Genomic DNA, 20,412 nt, shown 5'->3' on the forward strand with positions numbered 1-20,412 from the left:
TTCAAGAATAAAATGAAAAAACAAATCAAAATCATGGCTGTTGATAATTGCCTTTGACTAAAATGGTACTAGTCAAGCCCACTTGAAGGATTCAAAAGTGGGTTGCATCAGCCTAGCCCAACCCATTCTCAATTTCCATTTTGTGTTCCCTGCAACCGAACACACCCCCAACACCTTTCCCCTTCTGGAGGCCTCGACACGGTCGACCCCAAAGTACCAAAGCCCTCATCCTCTTCCCTCCCCTAACCTCAAAAACTCAAAAAACCCGAAAGCATGGGCAAAGCTCGAGACGGTTCTCTCCCAGAGAACTCCGACGAAGAAACAGAAACGCCATCTAATCCGAAATCGACATCCGAACCTGAACCCGAAAAGACGAAGCCCAAAGACCACCGCAAAAGCGACCGAGGGAAAAAACCAAGCAAATCACGAAAACGATACAGCAGCAGTAGCAGTGAAGACGAGGACTCGTATTCGGATTCTGAGTCCGAATCCGAGTCGGAGTATTCGGATTCGGAATCAGAGTATTCGGATTCGGAGGAGGAGAGGAGGAGGAGGAAGAGGAAGAGGAGAGAGAGGGAAGAGAGGGGGAGGAAAAGGAGGAGGAAAGAGAAGGAAAAGAAGAGGAGAAGGAAGGAAAAAGAGAGAGAAGAAGAGAGGAAAAGGAAGAAGAGAAAAGAGAAGGAAAGGAAAGAAAAGAGAAAGAAGGAGAAGTTGGAGAGAGGGAAGAAAGGTGCAGTTACTAATTCTTGGGGTAAATATGGAGTTATCAGAGATACTGACATGTGGTAATTTTCATTCAACTTTTTTATTCTTGTTAAAAATTGTTGGGGATGAGACAAATATACATATCTGAAACTGGGAGGGAAATGAATATGAAAGTTGATATGTTCCTTTTATTGCAATGCTTGATATATTCCTTGTAGACTGCCATATTCCAGTTGCCAAGGTTGTTCTTTATGTTAAAAGAAATGCTGATTCCAAGGTTGTGTAGATTGAAAATGTCTGATGAATGTGATAGTCGGAACCTTTTCCTTTTCTTATTGTAATTACTGTTTCTGTATTATGTAGGAACAAGCGACCTGAGTTCACGGCATGGTTAGCAGAAGTGAAACAGGTATTTGGTTGCATCATTTGTGTTATTATTCCCTAGCATTTTGATACTTTATTCATTTGTTGGATTTGCTAAATACATCTTTCATGGTAGTGAGAGAAATATACATGTTCTTTATCAATCATTTCTCCTTTTATCGATGGTTTGGAGTTTGTTTACAACTATATATATGATCCCTCTTCACAGATTAACTTGGAAAGTTTGCCCAACTGGGAAGAGAAGCAGTTGTTTAAAGAGTAAGTACATCAATCTGTATATGGTTCTCTTCTCATGGTCTTCTTATAATTACGTATAAAAATGTAACTCTATTATATTTAAATCCGATTTGCAAATCTAAAATTTGTTTCATTTTTGCAGATTTATGGAGGATCACAACACGGCCACCTTTCCTTCCAAAAAGTAAGGCTCTCTATAGTTAATGATATCGATTCTTGTTTCAACAAGAATATGTGTTAATAAATTCTTATTGAAATAAAAAGGACGTGGATAGGCTTTAGGTCTTTCGACTTTTGTGTTCCTTTGTCTCCTTAGGTACATAACATACCCTGTGCAACAATAGTAAAGTAGACCATTTCATTACTTAAGGAGTCAATGTTTGCTGGTCTAATGTGCTGCTTATTGTTCTATTCCTGTTCATGATGGTTATAGGCCTTTTTCCCCTCCAATCTTTGGGCATGTTTCAGCTTTTGTTTGTAGGAGCATCAATGCATTGCAGTATTGCCCCTGACAGTAAGACCTCATTATTGGTTGTTGCAGATATTATGACCTTGACGCTTATTACAAGCGTAAAATGGAGAAGGAAAAGAAAAAGGGTATTAAAAAGGTTCTCGATTCAGAGCGTACTGTATTTAATGATGAAGAACAGCGCCGGTATGTTGTAACGCTTACTGCATCATTTATACCATATTGATATTGAAAGTAGCTGGTATCCTAGTTTTATTGCATTTTTCTTGAATATAGCTATATTTGAATTGGACTTATGTTTGATCATCCTTGCCTTCATATATGTCTTAATCTCAATTCTTGTAGTCAGATTTGCAATTCATTGGTATAATGGCTTAAAAATTGCCATTTTCTGTATCTGTTAGCTCGGTTGTTAGATGCATCATAAAATTAAACTTCTTCAATCTGTAATTGGGATGGTTTTTTAAAAGCAATTTCAATATTATATGGTTCTGTCAACTTACTGATCTTGCATCTGTAATTTTATGAGGCTGTTTATTTACACACCCCTTAATCACTCTAAGAGACTGTCAAATTCTATGCCCTTGTACAACATGCAAATTCAAAATTTAAGTATCTATCTGAGAAAGTACTTAAGATGCTATATTGTATGACATTGAATAAGTATGTCTAATAAGATGATGAGGATGTTATTGAACCTAAACAAGGACAAGGGTTGGTAAAACTCTATTGTAATTAGGTCGATTTGATTTATTGTGCATAAAGGTTCCTATCAAAAATTGTTTGTAATATCTGCTTAGTGGTCCTACATTACTGTAGTATATCTTTGCTTCAATGTTAATTTCTGTCTCTTTGGAGAAAAAAAATATTGAATTCCTTTTTCTCTTTAGTTCCATGGTTTGAGAATTGGAATGTGAAATTTGAAATTGTTAACAATGATTAGGTCATTAATATTACATGCATTATGTTCTTGGGGTTGGCTCATAATCCAATTCTGTATTTTCAGGCAAGAACTGCTTATAGCCCGTGAAAAGCAGAAGGAAGAACAGGTTGAAGGTTTGAAGCGTGCTATGCAGAGTGGAATGGTCAGCTCTTCCTTGGCCTTCTAAGCATAGTCACTCTTTTGCTAATTTGTTAAACTCAAGACCAAGTTAGGTTTTCTCACCTCCTTATCTGAATTTGCAGGCACAAGCAATGAAAGAACAAGCTCAGCTGCGGGAAGAGATGGCTTACCAGTACAAAATTGGCAACTTTGAGGTGAGGAAGATCTCTTGGTTTTGTCTTATCTGTGCAAATTTTGAATAATTTCATCGTAATAATTGATGTAATATTGCTGTTTTATCTTTACAGGCTGCAGCTGCCATACAAAAAAGGCTGGATCCAGATGTTGCTATGTAAGAAGGATAACCTATATGGGTTTCAACTACTCAGAAATCATGCATTCCACATTGGCCGTGTAAGATGCATGGGGATCTCATCGGTTATAAGCTTTGTAATTACCGCCCAGGAGAGCATAGTATCAGGAGAAAGAATTTCCTTCTATTCTTGTCAGATTGAGTAAAGTTGTATCCATTACCGGGTTAACAGTTTTATAACTACCTTCTGCTCGCCCTCTCATTGAATTTGACATTGGAATAGCATGTTTCTGGATCATCTTTAGTATCCAAAAAGAGTATTTTATCGAATCTATAGTTATGAGATTTCATGCTATTGCTAGCATTAGTGTAGTTTGGTTTGTGTGTAATCCCTCTAAATGAGTTGTAAGTGAGCTTTGCACAACAACAATGAGAGAGCCGTAAGAAATTGGAGCTTTTAAAAGGGCCGTGCAGTAAAACTGATAAATAAAAATGATCGGTGGGTCCAATCTTGTGAGAAAGTTACAATGAAAGATTGATCCTATGTTGCCAGAATCGTGGAATATTATTGTTGGTCTGTTACTATTTGACTACGCCAAGTCACCAGTATGATTACTTTATGGAATAGTATATATTGAATTGGATTCTTTCCCTTTCACTTTCCCCTTCCTGTAAACTCTCCGGAATTCAAGAAACCCTGATCTCGCCAGTTTGATCGATGATGGCTGAAAACTCAGTTGACCCAAACTCGAAACACCAACGATCACCCGAAAGCTGCTTAGACAGGATCAGTCAATTGCCAGATCACTTGATAGAACACATATTATCCTTTCTGCCTACGCAAGATGCCGTGGCCACTTCCATTCTCTCCAAGAGATGGTATCCCTTTTGGACTAAACTACCAGTTCTCCATCTTCAGGACTCAACCCGTTGCGAAACCAGACGACAAACCAGGGTCAAGTTCAAGCAATTCGTCTCCAGGGTTTTGCTGCTTAACGAAGCTGCTTCTTTGCACAAGTTTCGTCTCGATTGCCGTCCGATTTATGAACCCAAATGTTTTAACACCTGGGTTTGCTCTGCTATCAACAAAGGTGTCCGAGAAATCGATATCTCCATCTCCACGACTCCGAAACATAGATTCTTGAAGCTGCCCTCCCGGTTTTTCCAGGCAGAGACTCTCAGGTTCTTGAAACTCAGTGGTGGGGTTCTCATTGATATTCCTGGTGAGTCATCAGTCTCTTTCCCAAGCCTCAAAACCTTGCATCTTTTGTATGTCAACATCGCCAATGATGAATCCCTGGGCAAGCTCTTTTCTGGTTGCTTTGTTCTTGAGACACTGCTTCTGAAAACAGATTACCATGAAAATACACTTGATATCAAACTCTGCTCACCAACTTTGAAGAGTTTGTCCATAAATCTTCGCTTTGCTGAATTCAAACTAGAGATAAACGCCCCAGTTCTTGAGTACTTGGAACTTGAAGAAAGTTACCACCAAGTGTCTTTCATTGGAAATTTATCTAGCTTAATTGAAGCAAATATTCATATTAATTATGGGATTAGCCTAAACCAGCTTATCAGAGTGCTCTACAATGTCAAGCTTCTTTCCTTAGCTTCATATTGCTATTCTGAACCGGTAAGATGTGTTTCCAATGGTGTAAAAATTGTACTAGTTCTATCTATTTCTTACAAAATGCTGTTGATTGTCACAATTTGATTCTTTTTCCTAACAAAAAAATTTTCGATTTTGGTTTTAAAAATCAATAACAAATTAGAACTAAAAATTATGTTAGAAAAGTCAGATTGTGACAAGAAGAATAAAACAGAGACTGTCCTATAGTATTTATTATTGCATATCTTCTCTTACAGGTGCCCCATGGCTATGCTTATCCCTTGTTTCTTAATTTGGTCCAGTTGGAGATATTAATTGGTTTGCCTGGCTGGGATGTACTATCACACTTGCTTACCCTTTCTCATAACCTACAAACTCTTGTTGTTGAGGTGAGTTCAATAATAGAACATCATAAAATCAAGAAAAAATTATCTGATTCATCACGTAAGATTTTATTGGGTAATAATTAAGATGACTAATCGGGTAATTTGCTGAAAAAAGCTACTCTTATGTTTGCTAACTTGCTGCTTATAATTTGTATGTGTGTCTGTGCTTACCCAGAATAACTCAACAATTGATAGTCGATGGACAGAGCCAGAGTATGTTCCAACATGTGTGTCATCACGTCTAACAACAGTGTCTTTCAAAGTATTTCAAGGTCTACAAAGTGAAATGCAAGCAGTAGAATATATATTAAAGAATGCTAAAGTCTTGGAGATCATGCAAATTTGTACCCTCGATATGTCCCAGGATTCAAAGTCGTTTGTTCGGAACAGATTATCAGAGTTCCAATGGGGCTCCAAGACATGTCAGGTTGCAATACAGTAACAGGTCTGATGGAAAATAAGCGGTCCTGTATGGTGAGGAAGCTCTCCATTCCATTATCCTTTCTCATCAACTTCTCCCTTTTGGTCTCATTCTTGGAAGAAATATTGTACATATACATATTGATGATGAGATTTTTAGGTCAAATAGTGTTGAAATTGTGTTTTCTTTTTGATTTTCAATTTTCGATTCCAATTCAATTATGCGAATCCAATGTTCATAAAGAATGTATTAACGATACAATAACAAATTAAAATATTTTTAATAAAATTAATTTGTTTTTCATAACAAAATCTTGAAAAATCTTTTAACGATGACATGAACATCCATGAGTTAAAAAGAGGTTTTCATTATTTAATTGAGTCAAAAGAAAGGTTGGCTTCAATAAACTTTGCTTTTGTCCAAATAGGAAGGCAAACACTCTCCTCTTTCCCTTCTTGCTAAGGCAAGAAAGAAAGGCCAGTAAAACCAGGAGGCAACAATGGAAATGGAAGGCTGAGTCAGTCATGCAAATGGAGTTTACCAACTTAACTAAAGCTCCTTGTTCTTCAGCTTGAAGACTCATTTCTTGGTCAATCCATGGATAAGGTTTTTTACAATATTTATTGAAGTTCCTTTTATGCCAAGGAAATAAGGAGAAATATGTATTTGAAAGTAGTCATATTTTTATGATTATTTTTATGCCAGCTTTGAACTGCAAGGAGCATGCAATAGTCTTTTTGTTATATTATATAATTTAATATGTTTATATTAACGAGACCTTAATGTAAAGGGAATGAAAATGTTATATAATTATGTCATCAGAATACTTTAGCGCATATCACATTATCATCCATCATAATACATCAACATGTATGCCACATAATGACAAGTGATATTTTGATTAAGAGTAACTAATAAACTATTAATCATACAAGCTTATTTGATTTAAAATAAAAATATAAAAACTTAATTAGACATAATAAAAAAATAATATTGATGTAAATTTTTTTAAATAATTTAATGACTTTTTTAAATATTACACCAAATAGTATTCAAATTTCACTTCTTTTCTGAGTAAACAAGTGGATTTATTCTTCCTGTCAAGCTTGAGTTGAGGATTTGAACAAGCAATTTCAGCTCATCCCAATGAAATGTACAGCATAAAGAAGAGTTTAAAATGAGCTAAGTAAATTTGGATATGAGCTTTGAGCTTTTAAGATGGCCAAACAAATATAATCAGGAACAGCTTATCATTAATATACAACAATCAGACAAAAAGTTACCCTTATACAAGCATAAGGAATAATTGCAACTTTGGGCATTTATTTATTTTGTATAATTATTATTTCAATTGGTGTAATTTTATTTACATTGACATGAAAAGTTTGATAAGTGTCAGCTTTTGAATTGGTTATATAGGACTAGTTCATAATTTCTCCATGCCAAGTGCTTGAGAATATGAGTACAGTACTGGGAAATAGTCTGGAACCATCCCCTTTCCCTCCATACATTTATACCTTTCTTTTTCTCCCTCCTCAATCTCACACCTCCATTCCCTGTCTGTCCATTCATTTCCCACAGTTATTATTATCCATGGAAAACTCTGCATGTCAAGAAAGCAATGTTAGCTCAAAGTGTCAAAAACTATCCGATCAAGAGACCTTCCTTGACAGAATTAGCCAATTGCCAGATGTTCTAATTCAACACATATTATCATTTCTTCCAACAAAAGAAGCAATGGCCACTTCCATTCTGTCGAAAAGATGGCTATGGCTTTGGACTTCAGTTCCTGTTCTTGATCTGGAGGACTCACTCTTTTGCAGAAGTAATGGAAAACTCAGAACTGATTTCATCCGATTTGTCACTGAAGTTTTAATCCTTAACAAAGTGGCTTCTTTAGACAAGTTTCGTCTCAAATTCCATCGTGTTTACCCTCCCTCGAGTGTTAACACTTGGCTTTGGGCTGCAGCTGCGAGAGGGATACAAGAATTAGACATCACCATCCATGAGTATTCCCCCTTGTTGAAGTTACCATGTGCCCTTTTCACGGCAAAAACACTACATATTTTGAAACTGACTCATGGCATTGTGCTTGATGTTCCTGGAACAGTTTCTTTGCCAAGTCTCAAGGTTTTGCATCTTGCCTTGATTAAGTACGCAAGTGATGAATCTGTGTCCAGGCTTTTTGCCGGTTGTCCTGTTCTTCAAGAATTGCTTGTTCAAAAATTTGACGGTGATAATGCACTGGATTTCAATATTTCTATTTCTACATTGAAGACTTTGTCCATAAGCTTCTCCACTGGACGTGGAGCACACAAACTTAAGATAAATGCCCCAGTTCTTGAGTACCTAAATCTGCAAGACAGCCTGCCCCTGGAATATGATATTGAGAATGTCTCCAGCTTGGTTGAAGCAAATCTAACGGTTTCATTCCTTGAAAATCGCCACATTCCACTTGTCAAAGCTCTCTCCAATGTCAAGTGTCTTTCCATCAACTGGGACTGGTACACATCTCTGGTAAGTAGGATGTGCTGACTAGTGACAATTTATAGTTACTATCATTGTCAATGCTCAAAGGTTTTTCTCTTGTTTTAATTGTCTTCTCTCCCAGACATTGGGTACCTGCAAAACTTTTCCTTTGTTTCTTAATCTGGTCCGACTGGAACTAAGTGTTGGTTGTGGTGGATGGAGTGTGGTATCACGTTTCCTTGAATATTCCCACAATTTAGAAGTTCTTGTTCTTGCTAAGGTGGGTCACATTTACCTAAAAAATCAATAAAACTGGTTCATTTTTTCTTCTAATCAGTGGTCTAGTGAGTTCTTCTTGGTTGTTCTTTCCTCAGCAGAATGCCAATTGCCGTGGACTTGGACATGAATGCTGCTGGAAACCCCCAAAGAGTGTTCCTAAATGTTTGCTGTCACCCCTAACATTGGTCTATTTTAGAGGGTTTGAAGGTCTAACATATCAGCTGAGAGTGGTAAAATTCATTTTGAAGAATGCCCGAGTTCTGAAGATGATGGAAATCTGTACTAATGGCATCAGTGATCTGCCTTTGGATTCAAAGTTTGATATGCTCAGGAAATTATTAATGTTCCCAAGGGGCTCCAAGGCATGTCAACTTCAATTCAACTGAAATCTTTGTCTCAAGGATACAGGTAAGTCCTGATTTTCAACCCCTTTTTTCAATTGTAGTTCTTACAATAAAATTGGCTGATATGATAACTTGTCTGAGTCTGAGGTTGAAATGTAGGTTGTTAGCATTTCATTTTCAGCTCAAGAATATTGCCTTGGTTTTTCTGTCAAAGAGCAAATGGTACAATTGATTTCTAAAAGAACTACTTGCTTTTGTTAATCCATTTGCATTTCCTCTTTAACTTCCACAACTTGATCCTTGGAGGAGTCAGGTGGAAAACACTCATTCCTCATAATTAGATAGTTAAGTAGAAGTAAGCCCTTGATTGTTCATGTTGTTGCTTCCTTACAGAGTATCCCAATTGATGATTGCAGGTTCCTTTTAAATTGGCTTATGCTTAGGAAAGGTAACAAAGCTATGGTCGTTATTGTCAGAACAGACTGCTCCTATGTCACGTTCAAGCTCTTTAATATGACTCCAACGTTGTAAGATGATTCTTAAGTGGATTACCTCTATATGGGATTGCAATTATTATTGTTTTATTATTCTAATTGTTACTCCTAGAACACTTTCTAAGCTCTAATGTAAATCAAAGCAAAGAACTAAATTCTACTAGACTTGTTTGATTTACCACTAACCGTATGGAACCCTTCTCAGCAAAAGAGAACCCACTAAACCTGGATTAAGCAACTACTTTTCTTAATCCGTGGCATGGAGCAAATTCCAAGTCTACCCTTTTGGGGACAAATTGGGATGATGCTCTTACATTATTAAAAGCCATGAAGCTTCAACTGGGAGGCGAAAACAGAGCAACCAAAGTACCAAACTCAGTATCAGAAACAGCAAAACTGAACTAAACCAAATGGAACTCCCCAGCAAATGTTGTCTTCGAAGCTTCTAAAGAAAACCTTTTCTTCTTGCTCAACTAAAGCCTTAATAGACCAAATTTCTCAGGCTTTTCTTCACCAGAAACATTCTATCGTCTTGAACGCAACTTTACTCTCAAAACTCCAACCATCTCACGTTAAACCCATACTTTTAACCCTCCAATCCAAACCCCATTCTGCCCTTAACTTTTTTCGATGGACCCAAAGTTTCTTAAAATTACCCCACGGTGTACCCTCCTACTGTGCACTCATTTCCCTCTTGCTTCGCCACCGAATGTTTTGTTCCGCAGCTCTGGTGTTCGATGAAATGATGGTCCGTTTTGGTACGAATATCGATGTTTTTGGTGCTTTTAATGAAGGAATCAAGGATTTTGACTCGAACCCGAATGTTGTTTTTGGGTTTTTGTTGGAAAGTTACTGCAAGAAAGGGATGGTGGGTATGAGTTTTTGTGTGTTTGTGAAATTGTCTAGATGCGGTGTTTATATGTCGCCTAATTTGGTGTATAGGATGTTGTATTCTTTAGTTAATGCGAATCGTATTGACATACTTGTTGATAACTATGGTGAATTGTGTAGACTGTTTATAACACGGGATTTTTGTGTTTATGGGATTGTAATGGAAGGGTTTTTGAAGAAGGGGAAGGTTGACAAGGCATTGAATTTTCATAAAGAGGTGATTGAGAGAGGTTTAGGGGTTGACATTGTTGCATGCAACAAGATTTTGAATAGTCTTTTAGTAAATAAGGAAATAGGAATTGCTTCTAAGTTGTTTGATATGATACTAAGTCTTGGTCCATTGCCAAATGTGGTGACCTTTAGCACATTGATTAACATGTATTGCAAGGATGGAAAATTAGATAAAGCATTTGAGGTTTACAATGCTATGAGAGAGAGGAACATATTACCAGATTTAATTATGTATGCTATTCTTATCGATGGTTTTTTCAAGGCAGGGAGATTGGATGAGGGAGAGAAGCTTCTCTCTGTGGCATTAGATCGAGGTGTCAAGTTGGATGTAGTTGTTTTCAGCTTGATTATGGATGCATTTGGGAAGGTAGGGGATTTGGGAAGAGTGGTTCAGGTTTATAAGAGAATGTTGGAGGAAGGTTTATCACCTAATGTGGTTAGTTACAGCATTCTCATAAATGGGCTGTATGGGAATGGTAGGATGCTTGAAGCTTGTGGTGTATTTGGTCAAATTATCAAACGGGGTTTTGAGCCATCCATCGTAACCTATAGTAGTCTCATTGATGGCTTTTGCAAGTTGGGAAATTTGAGGGAGGGGTTTTATTTATTTGATGATATGGTAAAGAATGGCCATCAACCTGATGTCGTTGTTTACAGTGCATTAATAAATGGCCTTTGCAAAGAAGGGCTGATGACAAGTGCTCTCATGGTCTTCTTTCACTGTGTAAGCAGGGGTCTAAAACCCAATATCTTTACTTTCAACTCCTTGATGGATGGTTATTGTAGGTTGAAACAGTTAAGGAATGCTGTGAAGGTGTCTACTTTAATGGGGATGTATAACATAAAACAAGATATGGTGACCCACACTGTGCTCATCAGAGAGATTTCTAAGCAAGGAAATTTGGATGTAGCACTTTTAATATTTTTTCAAATGCTTAAGAGGGGTTTCCCTGGAGATGCTATAACATACTGTACCATCATGGCTGGATTCTGCAAACATCAAAATTTAACTTCTGGATTGCAGATTTTCAAGCTGATGCAAAGGAATGGAGTAGTTCCTGATATTGCGATATATAATGTTCTCCTCAATATGTTTTTCAAGGAATTTCTTCTGGAAGAGGCATCAGGGCTGTTCAGGAAACTTGTTGAGAAAGGGCCAAAACCTGATATTATAACATACAACACAATGATATGTGGTTATTGCTCTTTGAAAAGATTGGATGAGGCAATTAGCCTTTTTAAACAGCTGAACGGTTGCCTCTTCGGACCCAATTCAATTACCTTTACCATATTGATTGATGCTTTCTGCAAGGAGGGTAGAATGGATGATGCCATGTTGATGTTTTCCAAAATGTTGGAGAAGGGTCCAGAACCCAATGTTGTAGCATACAGTTGTCTAATTGATGGCTACTTCAAATCCCAAGATATGAGGTCTGCAACTGACCTTCACCAAGAGATGCTTGAAAACAAAATCTGTCCAAATATTGTCAGTTATAGCATCCTTATCGATGGCTTTTGCAAACGAGGATTAATGGCAGAAGCATCACTTGCATTCCACTGTGCTCTAGATAGATATTTATTGCCTGATGTAGTTGCATTTACGATTCTGATTCGTGGTTATTGCAAAGTTGGCAGATTATTGGAGGCCATGCTGTTATGCGAACAAATGTTCATGACTGGAATCATGCCTGATGATTTACTGGAACGAACTCTTGTGGAGTATAATCTTTAAAGCCTTGGAAAAGAGTCATGTACATGGATCTTTTCTTGACTCATTCCACCAATTTGTGCTCATCAATGACTGATTCTTCGTTCTTTACAACCCTCTAGGTTATTAATTTCCACTCTCCATTACATTTATAGGGCAAAATTGTAATTTTAGGTTATCAGTACAAGTTCTATTTAAAATCTTTGCTGTACATATATTGAGTTAGTGCTTATGGATTCTAGAATCAATAAATTTTTAGAAACATTGCCATTCTCTTGCAAATAGTTTGTGAACTTCGTTACATTTGCTTGTCTGTTGAATCTCTGAATTTGAATTGCTTTAGGATGATGTAAGAAACATTCAGGAACATGCTGCGGTGCCTCCCATGTGAATTTCTCAAGGTCCTTGGTATTCAATTGTGCAGTTTCCTGACAATTTCAAAACAGAAGCAAAGAATGACTACACTGCAATGGCACTCATATCAAACGTGATGCACCGTGTAGTTCTCGTCGTCCAGACCAATGGAAAAAAGAAGTTTCTCACTGCAACATAGCTGATCTTCCCAAGGACAAGAACTGCTAGACTAGGCGATTTCTCAAGCAACTTTGGCAGCAGAAGACTGCGGTATTCATTTCATCCCAGCCTCAGTTGAGTTATATTACGAAACACAGGCAGATCAGAAGTATTTACAAGGGAGAAAACCTACATAACAGAGAAAACATGTCCAAATTTATTGAATACATAAAGGAGAGCTATTCATGCAGAGACTTTTGTAGAGAACCTTTCTCATTAGAGGAACCTTTGGGTTCAACATGTTTGAGGCTTAGTCCAGGTTTGTAAATCAAAGTTCAATTTGTATATCTCAAGAAAGCATCATTCATTCTTTCAAATGAAATATCTCCATATTTGAATGAGAAAGATGAAAAAAATCATAACAAGATAAGAATACATAAAAAGCAGAGCAAGCTAACCTTCATAGAATGATTACATAAGCTATGGAACTTAGGCATTAGAGATACCCCTAAGAAGCTGAAGTCCAGCTACAGAAACATTCTACCTCTAGCCATTGTCCAAAACATTATAATCATCTTTTCTAGCCGGCAAACAGATGAAGCGCTGTCGGATTAAGATTCCTTGTAAAAAGCCTGTAGTGACACTGGACATGGTTGAGGGTTTAACTGTCACAGTTCAAGTGTTTAACATTTTCCAGACATTGTATGTGCCCCAAGACGGTCCCTGTTCTCTTTGGACACTAAAAGCCACCCCAAGTTTAATGCTCTTGAGCTCGACTCAGATTTGAGGTGGTAAAAAAACTTAAAAACCACATTAATCAATAATGAAATAAACCAATGGAAATCTATTAAGCTCCCATCTACCCCACAACAGGAGAAAAAGGAGGGAAATTAGGAGGTGATTCTCCACCGTTTGATGGATGTTGAAATGTGGACCAACAAGCTCTTTTGCAAGAAGATCAACGGTTTTGAGAATGGGGAATATGTAGACAGAAAAGACCACTGATGTTATTCGGAGTACTGTCCCTTTCAATGGAAGCGGCGGAAATATATTTTTATATTAAGTATATATTTATTAATTTATTATTTATATAAATAAAGAATAAAACAAGTTTAATTAAAATAAATAGTTCCATAATGGCTTCTTTTATTAGTGGAGTGTGGTCTTTGGCTATTTGGCTTAAATGGGCTCATGGCAACAACTTCCTACAACTTAATCTCTATGTAACCTGATTATTATTGTAATTAATCAAAGCATGTGGTTTGCATTAAGCTAAATAAATAAAGAATCCGAAGCCAAGCCATCAAACAACTGTCCAAGTCTAAGCCACGACCGGACATGGATTCTTTTAAGACAACAACTAAATTTCTTATTTAAAAGTAACAAATCTTTGTCTTAAAATCAAAACTATCCCAAAAAATAAAAAAAGAGCATTGAAAAATACTCCAAATCTAAAACCCTTTTTCTGTGACTTCCCACCTTCTAAGCTTGCACTCTACTCTCCAAGTAGCTCCCCCTTTTCTCCCTCTCCCTCCCTCTCTCTCTCTCTCTCTCTCTCTCTCTCTCCACTAACTCTGCTACTTGTCTCCTTCATATTCTAAACTTTTGTCTAATTCTAAGAAAAAAAAAATGAGGGGTCCTTTGGGGGCAGTAATAGGAAGGTACCCATCAAGTGATGGAACTACACAAATTGGAGGGATCATTAGGCACAATAGGAAATGTAGAGATGTTGCTTTTCTTATCATTTTTATAGCATTTTGGGTTGCTATGATTGTTAACTCTAGCTTTGGGTTTAACCAGGGAAACCCATTAAGGTAAACTTTCTTTCTTTCTTTTTCTTTTTGTGGCTTCCTTTTTTAGCTTTACCCACTTAACATTCTTGTTGAATCTCAAAATGGGTATCTTTTCTTTTGGTATGGATTGTATTTTTGGGGTCATTTTTATGGTATGTTTTGTTTATCTCTTAAATGGAATCCTTGTTTTGGTTTCCTTAATAGTTTTAACTCTAATGGGTCTTTTTATTTTCTGTCAAGCTACATTTTTTGCTTACTGTGCGAGTATGTTTTTTTATTATTACATAGTACAAATTATTGCATTTTCAGTTAGTTTTTTTTCTTGTTTCTTTTATTTGGTTGCTAAGAGAATTGAGGATTCTGATAGAAAATGGCAGGAACACATAGGGATTTGCTTTCTCTATTAGGTTCGAACAAACATGAAGCAATTCCATGTGTGAGAAGCTGAGGGCTGGCTGACACCTATTGGGATTACTCCCAAGTTACACGAATACTCAAGGCGCTGTCATTTGGAAATATGAGGCTTTTGAAGTTAGACACTTGTGAAAATTAGACCTGAAATTAGTCTGGAACAATCTGTGACTCCATTTAGATGTTTACGACCATTCACCTATTCTAGTTTTATGTTTATAGCTTCAGTTAGGAAAAATAACAACTATGGATAGTGTCATTTGCCATCTTAGCTTGTAATGGCCTTTCTAGATAATTGGAAATTCTTGGTTGGAACAATGGTTGCACAATTTTAGAGAGGTTAAACTCGCCAGCTGCCAATTGTCTAATACTAAAAACATGTTCTTCAATTATGTTTTTGAGATGATAGTAGTATCTAATTTCAGGTTTCAAGTTGTCAGTAATTACCAAGTTCAGACTTGTTTGACTGGATTTGTTTATTTTTTACACAGAAAAGAGGCATTGTCTATGGAATATAAGCACATACTTTAGAATTTTGCATCGTAGTTGCTCATAGTAGTTAATAATTACAAGTTAACTGATCTATTTGTAAAACAAGATTAAAAATGAGAGTTGCAAGGACTTAGCTAAGCTAGAGATGATCAATTTGCAATCCAGTGGCATTTCTTGATACTCAGGAATTTCTATTGGACAATACTAGTACCTATGTTTGAGTTTCAGCTATTTTGAAGGTGACAAACCTGAGTTTGGCCATCAGCACCTCATCTTATAATCAATGTTAGAGTCAGTTACAGATCTATTCATTCAGACTTAGGAAACACTTCCTGACCTTGGAACCTAAGAAAACTGCTGATATTTTGTGGAAAATACAGTTCTTTCTGTTTCTTTGGGGCACTAACTTCTAAATGGTGCTCTTGCCTATTCATCTATGTATTGTAGCTTAATTTAGTTTTACTTTTTCTGCTTTCTTACTCTATGTTTTTTTATTCTACTTTTTCTATTTTCTCTTTTGTGATTTTGATAATTTGTTTGATGTTGGATGGCATATCAGGCTTACATATGGGCTGGACTACAAAGGGAATTTATGTGGTGATGAACATGCAGATCCTAGCCTTCATCAGTTGGAACTCAAGTATTGGTTGAATCCAAATCAGGTTTATCAAAGTGGTGTGAAGGACAGCCAATTCAAGTTGTCTAATGCTCGGAGTATATGCTTGTTGGATTGCCCTATTCCATCAGAAGATTCACTCAATTGGGTCTGTGATTATCCAGAGGGGGATATCCGCCTCTCAAAGGATGACTGGATCGATAGAAATTATGATTATTTTGAATTCCTTACACCAGAAATGAGAAATGCTTCTCTTCAACTTCAGGGTCCATGTTACCCAGTTATATTTCCTAGTGTAAATGGTGGGTAAATGAGAATGCTTGTTTAATGGTTTAATATTTGTTTTATCAGCTCATACATATGCTTCCTTTTACCATCTTATGAATTGTATTATATATGCTGTTCCAGTTTACTGGAGTTGCCAATTCATTGCTCGTGCATCAAACACATCTTTGCGGCATTGGCAACAGATGGGTGGAGTGAATATCAATGAAGATATTGTAATAGACAAATCCATTCACAGGTCCATCAATTCTCGGTCATCTGTCTTAAAGGTTAGAAACTCTCCTGCAATGCTTTTTTGCTTATCAAGGATGTATCTTAACTATCTTGCCTATATCAACTTCTTGCCTTGCTTTTCTGAGTTGGGTTGAAAGGGGGGCTGAGGTTTGAACCGTAAACTCCTTGAGTTGTGTAAATACACAATATGATTACTCTCCTTTGCCTGTATAATAAAGTTTGTCATTACATTTCTGTATTTGGTCTTGGTATGTTCTTCTAGTTTCTTTCAAATGATTGGTTTTTGCGTAAAGCAGGCCTCAATGTGGTTCCTCATTTCATTTACATTATGTCAAGCAATTTTATAGCTCATACTTTTTGAAAAGTATCATTATCCAACTTTGTGGAATATGAAGATGGATATGCTACAATTTGAAGTTAATTTCATGTATTATTGCAGCGTTACATGGCTGACATTGGAAAGTCATGGCCAGTATTGATAGTTTGTGGAGGGCTGCTGCCACTGTTTCTGTCAGTAATATGGCTGTTAATGATTCGCCATTTTGTTGCTGCAATGCCTTGGTTCACAGTTGCCCTCTTTAACATTCTCATAATCACAGTTACGATGTTTTACTACTTAAAAGGTTAGAAGTATGCCTCTTACGTCTTAGTATTCTTTATGGATGCCACAAACTTGGAACTCATACCACAAATGGTCTAATTCATTTCTAGTATGTATTTAAATGCAAGGAGAGCTACTAGTTTCAATAAATGCTAAATTAATCTTGTCCTTCTTGCTTTTTAGCTGGATGGATTGGGAATGATGCGATCTCCCCTATCATTGGTGAGCACGACCCATACATACATGTTTTTGGACGGGTGCGTTATCGTTTTTCTCTTTGTTCATGTTAGGAAGCTTTTTTAATAACTGGTATATTTATATGTGATACGTGCTAAACATTTGCTTATTTCAGGAACTAAATCATCTCCGTGCTGTTGCCATTCTTATGACATTTGTTATGGTTGTGTCCATCCTAACATCAATTGCAATTGTTCGCCGCATCCTAATGGCAACATCGGTCCTCAAGGTAAGTATGATCTAATTATCATATGTGGTGAGGAGCCATTGCTTTCCATTGAAAGCATTTGGATAATTTCGCTTGGCTTTAAAAAGAAGGGATAAGGAAAAAGAGTGCTTTCTGCATCTAGGAGCAGGCAAATGATTCAATTGATTAGTTCATGATGCTTTAATTCCAATTTTGTTTCTTCCTAGATGTTAAGCTCTTTTTGACTTGCAATAACTTGTCTGGAGGTAGGAAGTGCCAATATACATTTTGTGTCTTCCTAGATGTTAAGTACCAATCTAGGTTAGCACTTGTACAGCACCAGCTAGATATTACTGTGAGATTGAGCAATAGGCAGCATGGCAACCCCTATTCTAGAATCAGAAACTTTTCTCGAATGCAAAGTTCTGATATTACCAATGGTGTATCAGAATAGACAAGATAAAGCTCCTTTTAATCATGTATTATCTTATTTTATGGGGTACCACTGCATATTTATACTTGTCACTTTTGCTTGGTCAATAATGCAGTTCTTTGGTTTTTGGAATTTTTTTTTTGTTTTAACAGTAATTTTGGTTCCATACTTTCAAAAGGACAAAATAATATATGCTTCAAACTGTATACAGGTTGCTGCAAAGGTCATAGGAGAAGTTCAAGCACTGATCATTTTTCCAATCATGCCATATGCAGTTCTTGCAATTTTTTACATGTTCTGGATATCAGCTGCCCTGCATCTGTTCAGTTCAGGTCAGGTTGTCCAGAACAACTGTAATTCCAACTGCTGTGCTTATGATCTTGTGTCGAAAAAGGTGAATTGTGATCGTTGCTGTGGTTATAGCATCCGTTACACCCCTCATATTGCTGTTGCCATCTTTTTCCACCTGTTTGGGTGCTACTGGGCTACACAATTTTTTATAGCATGCTCTTCAACTGTGATTGCGGGTTCTGTTGCCTCTTACTATTGGGCTCGTGGTGAAACATCGGTAAGCTTCTAAGACATTGTATAGTTTTATAGGTATCCGTGACTGTTTACTTAAGAATTTTTCTGTCACGTTTCCTTCTATGTTTCATTTTGGAGGAATTTATTCCCAATGATTTATTCTTTCCCTTATTATTACTGTGGTTCACTCTTGCAGCCAGAGATCCCATTTCTTCCTGTTTTTGCCTCTATGAAGCGGCTTATACGATACAGCCTTGGTTCCGTGGCCCTTGGCTCATTGTTTGTGTCCTTTGTGGAATCAATTCGTTTCATTCTTGAGTCAATTCGTCGTAAACTCAAAGTTGCTGGCACTACACCAGATAGTTGGTTTGGAAAGATGGGATATCACAGTTCCCAAGGATGTTTGAGATGTGTTGAGTGGACAATCAAATCAGTCAATCGCAATGCTTATATTATGGTAATTTTCCAGAAATAGCTTTGAGAAAAATAAAAATGTCCATAAATTTGCAAAAGCTTGTACATTTTTCTTTACATCCATCCACCCTAACAGATATTCTACAAGGACAGAAAAAACGGAATAGAATGCAGAACGAAATCTAGATTTGCTTTCTGTAATCCTTCTTATCACTTTTGTTGTTGTAACTGCCAATGTCATGATCTCATTTTTTTCCATACATTGGAGAACTATGTGTAGGACTTATCATCAGGTTGCACTTATACCTTATTAAGAATCTATTTGACAAGTTTTTAGTGAATTTTTATTTTTATTGTATCTCTGAACTTTATCCTAAATATTAATTTATTGCTCTTCCAGATTGCTATAACAGGGAAAAGCTTCTGTAGGGCGTCTGCCATTGCAACAGAATTGATCATGAACAACATCCTTCGAATCGGGAGGGTGAATGTTATAGGAGATGTTATCCTATTTCTTGGGAAGTTGTGTGTCAGCCTTTCAAGTGCTGTTTTTGGTTTCCTCATGTTGGATACCCACAAGTATAGCTCTGGTCATAACAAAATATCCTCTCCGCTGCTTCCTGTGCTGGTATGTTATCATTGTAAATTTTTTGTGATCATTTAAATCCAACCTTCAGTTGCTTCACATAAATAATTGAAGAAAAGACAATTGCAATTTTGCTTAAGACAAGTTAATGGGTAATGGACAGAAAAGCAAAAACTAATCAAGGAATTAAGACTGCTACTGTTTAGGTCTTGTTTTCTTCATGTTTCATGCCAGTGCATAGAGTTAAAAAGTGGAAAGCGTGTCATCAAGCATGAAATGCATGTCCATAACCTCTTTAAGTTTGATGCAAGAATGAAATGCTGCCCCCTGAATTGACTTTGCCGTACACATCGATTTCCACTTTAGAGATGTCTTGCACTACATATTGCCTAATGAGTCAAGAAAAGTTCGAGGCATATAATTTCCTTGGCTTTGGAGCAGAGACATGGAGCATTTGGAAGAATATTTGATTGAGTAAAAATTGTTTACATGCTGATTCTTTCAGTTAGGTGACTTTTTTCGGGATATATCTTTTTGCCAAGTCTTCTTAAAAATGCATAGTAAGAGATAAAGGACAAGATAGGACAGGGAGAGATTGAAATTTACACATGCTTGCACCATGAGTACGAAAACACTCCCACAAGGGAAATATGAGGACTAGTGTTTAAAATTCCTGCTTACATTATGTTTTTGCAGGTTTGTTGGGCACTTGGTTATGTAGTTGCAACTCTCTTCTTTGCTGTGGTGGAGATGTCAATCGATACCATAATTCTTTCATTCTGCCAGGATTCGGAAGAGCACCAAGGGACAGCCCAATATGCACCTCCCCTTCTCATTGAAACTCTCAATGACCAAAATGAGATGCAGAGACTTACCCAATGATCTTATTCCATGTATAATTTTCCATAGAATTCCTGAATCCTTAATATATTATAGTGCTCTTACATTTTCATTATCGTATCATTTCTGGTTTCTTTCTGCATAATATCTTTTGATCGTTTCCTGTATATAGTTGATGGTCATGAACATGAAAATTTTTGGTCCTAAGGAATATATCTGCTTCTCCTTTATGTGTCAGAATGATATCCATGGGTAGGTGGATG

General features: G+C 36.8%; 4 protein-coding genes across 5 annotated transcripts; all 4 read left to right on the forward strand.

Moving 5' to 3' along the window:
• The first annotated feature begins 127 nt into the window (after window positions 1-127).
• Window positions 128-3,505, forward strand: LOC110419357 (nucleic acid-binding protein). Its single transcript, XM_021432365.1, has 8 exons — window positions 128-785; window positions 1,069-1,114; window positions 1,298-1,347; window positions 1,469-1,510; window positions 1,868-1,981; window positions 2,802-2,880; window positions 2,981-3,052; window positions 3,146-3,505. The coding sequence occupies exons 1-8, from the start codon at window positions 274-276 to the stop codon at window positions 3,191-3,193; spliced, it is 963 nt and encodes a 320-aa protein (XP_021288040.1). The 5' UTR covers window positions 128-273; the 3' UTR covers window positions 3,194-3,505.
• Window positions 3,506-3,642: 137 nt separating this feature from the next.
• Window positions 3,643-8,700, forward strand: LOC110419358 (uncharacterized). Its single transcript, XM_021432366.2, has 6 exons — window positions 3,643-4,783; window positions 5,017-5,148; window positions 5,321-5,584; window positions 7,148-8,083; window positions 8,178-8,315; window positions 8,413-8,700. Exons 1-6 carry the CDS (start codon window positions 3,869-3,871, stop codon window positions 8,698-8,700), a joined length of 2,673 nt encoding a protein of 890 aa, XP_021288041.2. The 5' UTR covers window positions 3,643-3,868.
• An 820-nt stretch (window positions 8,701-9,520) lies between these two features.
• On the forward strand, window positions 9,521-12,848 carry LOC110419351 (Tetratricopeptide repeat (TPR)-like superfamily protein). Of its 2 annotated transcripts, none has more exons than XM_021432356.1 (2): window positions 9,521-12,104; window positions 12,326-12,848. In XM_021432356.1, exon 1 carries the CDS (start codon window positions 9,580-9,582, stop codon window positions 12,004-12,006), a length of 2,427 nt encoding a protein of 808 aa, XP_021288031.1. In that variant the 5' UTR covers window positions 9,521-9,579; the 3' UTR covers window positions 12,007-12,104; window positions 12,326-12,848. The 2 variants fall into 2 exon arrangements, with proteins under 2 accessions (XP_021288031.1, XP_021288032.1); XM_021432357.1 differs by having other exon boundaries at window positions 12,407-12,848.
• A 1,157-nt stretch (window positions 12,849-14,005) lies between these two features.
• On the forward strand, window positions 14,006-20,389 carry LOC110419352 (Plasma-membrane choline transporter family protein). Its single transcript, XM_021432358.2, has 10 exons — window positions 14,006-14,309; window positions 15,751-16,109; window positions 16,216-16,361; window positions 16,766-16,949; window positions 17,111-17,184; window positions 17,280-17,393; window positions 17,996-18,352; window positions 18,506-18,766; window positions 19,124-19,351; window positions 20,006-20,389. The coding sequence occupies exons 1-10, from the start codon at window positions 14,125-14,127 to the stop codon at window positions 20,189-20,191; spliced, it is 2,094 nt and encodes a 697-aa protein (XP_021288033.1). The 5' UTR covers window positions 14,006-14,124; the 3' UTR covers window positions 20,192-20,389.
• Window positions 20,390-20,412: the final 23 nt, after the last annotated feature.

This window comes from Theobroma umbraticum, unplaced genomic scaffold (assembly GCF_002168275.2).
Source record: "Theobroma umbraticum cultivar Fairchild unplaced genomic scaffold, ASM216827v3 scaffold_67.0, whole genome shotgun sequence".
NCBI classification, from domain to species: Eukaryota; Viridiplantae; Streptophyta; class Magnoliopsida; order Malvales; family Malvaceae; genus Theobroma; species Theobroma umbraticum.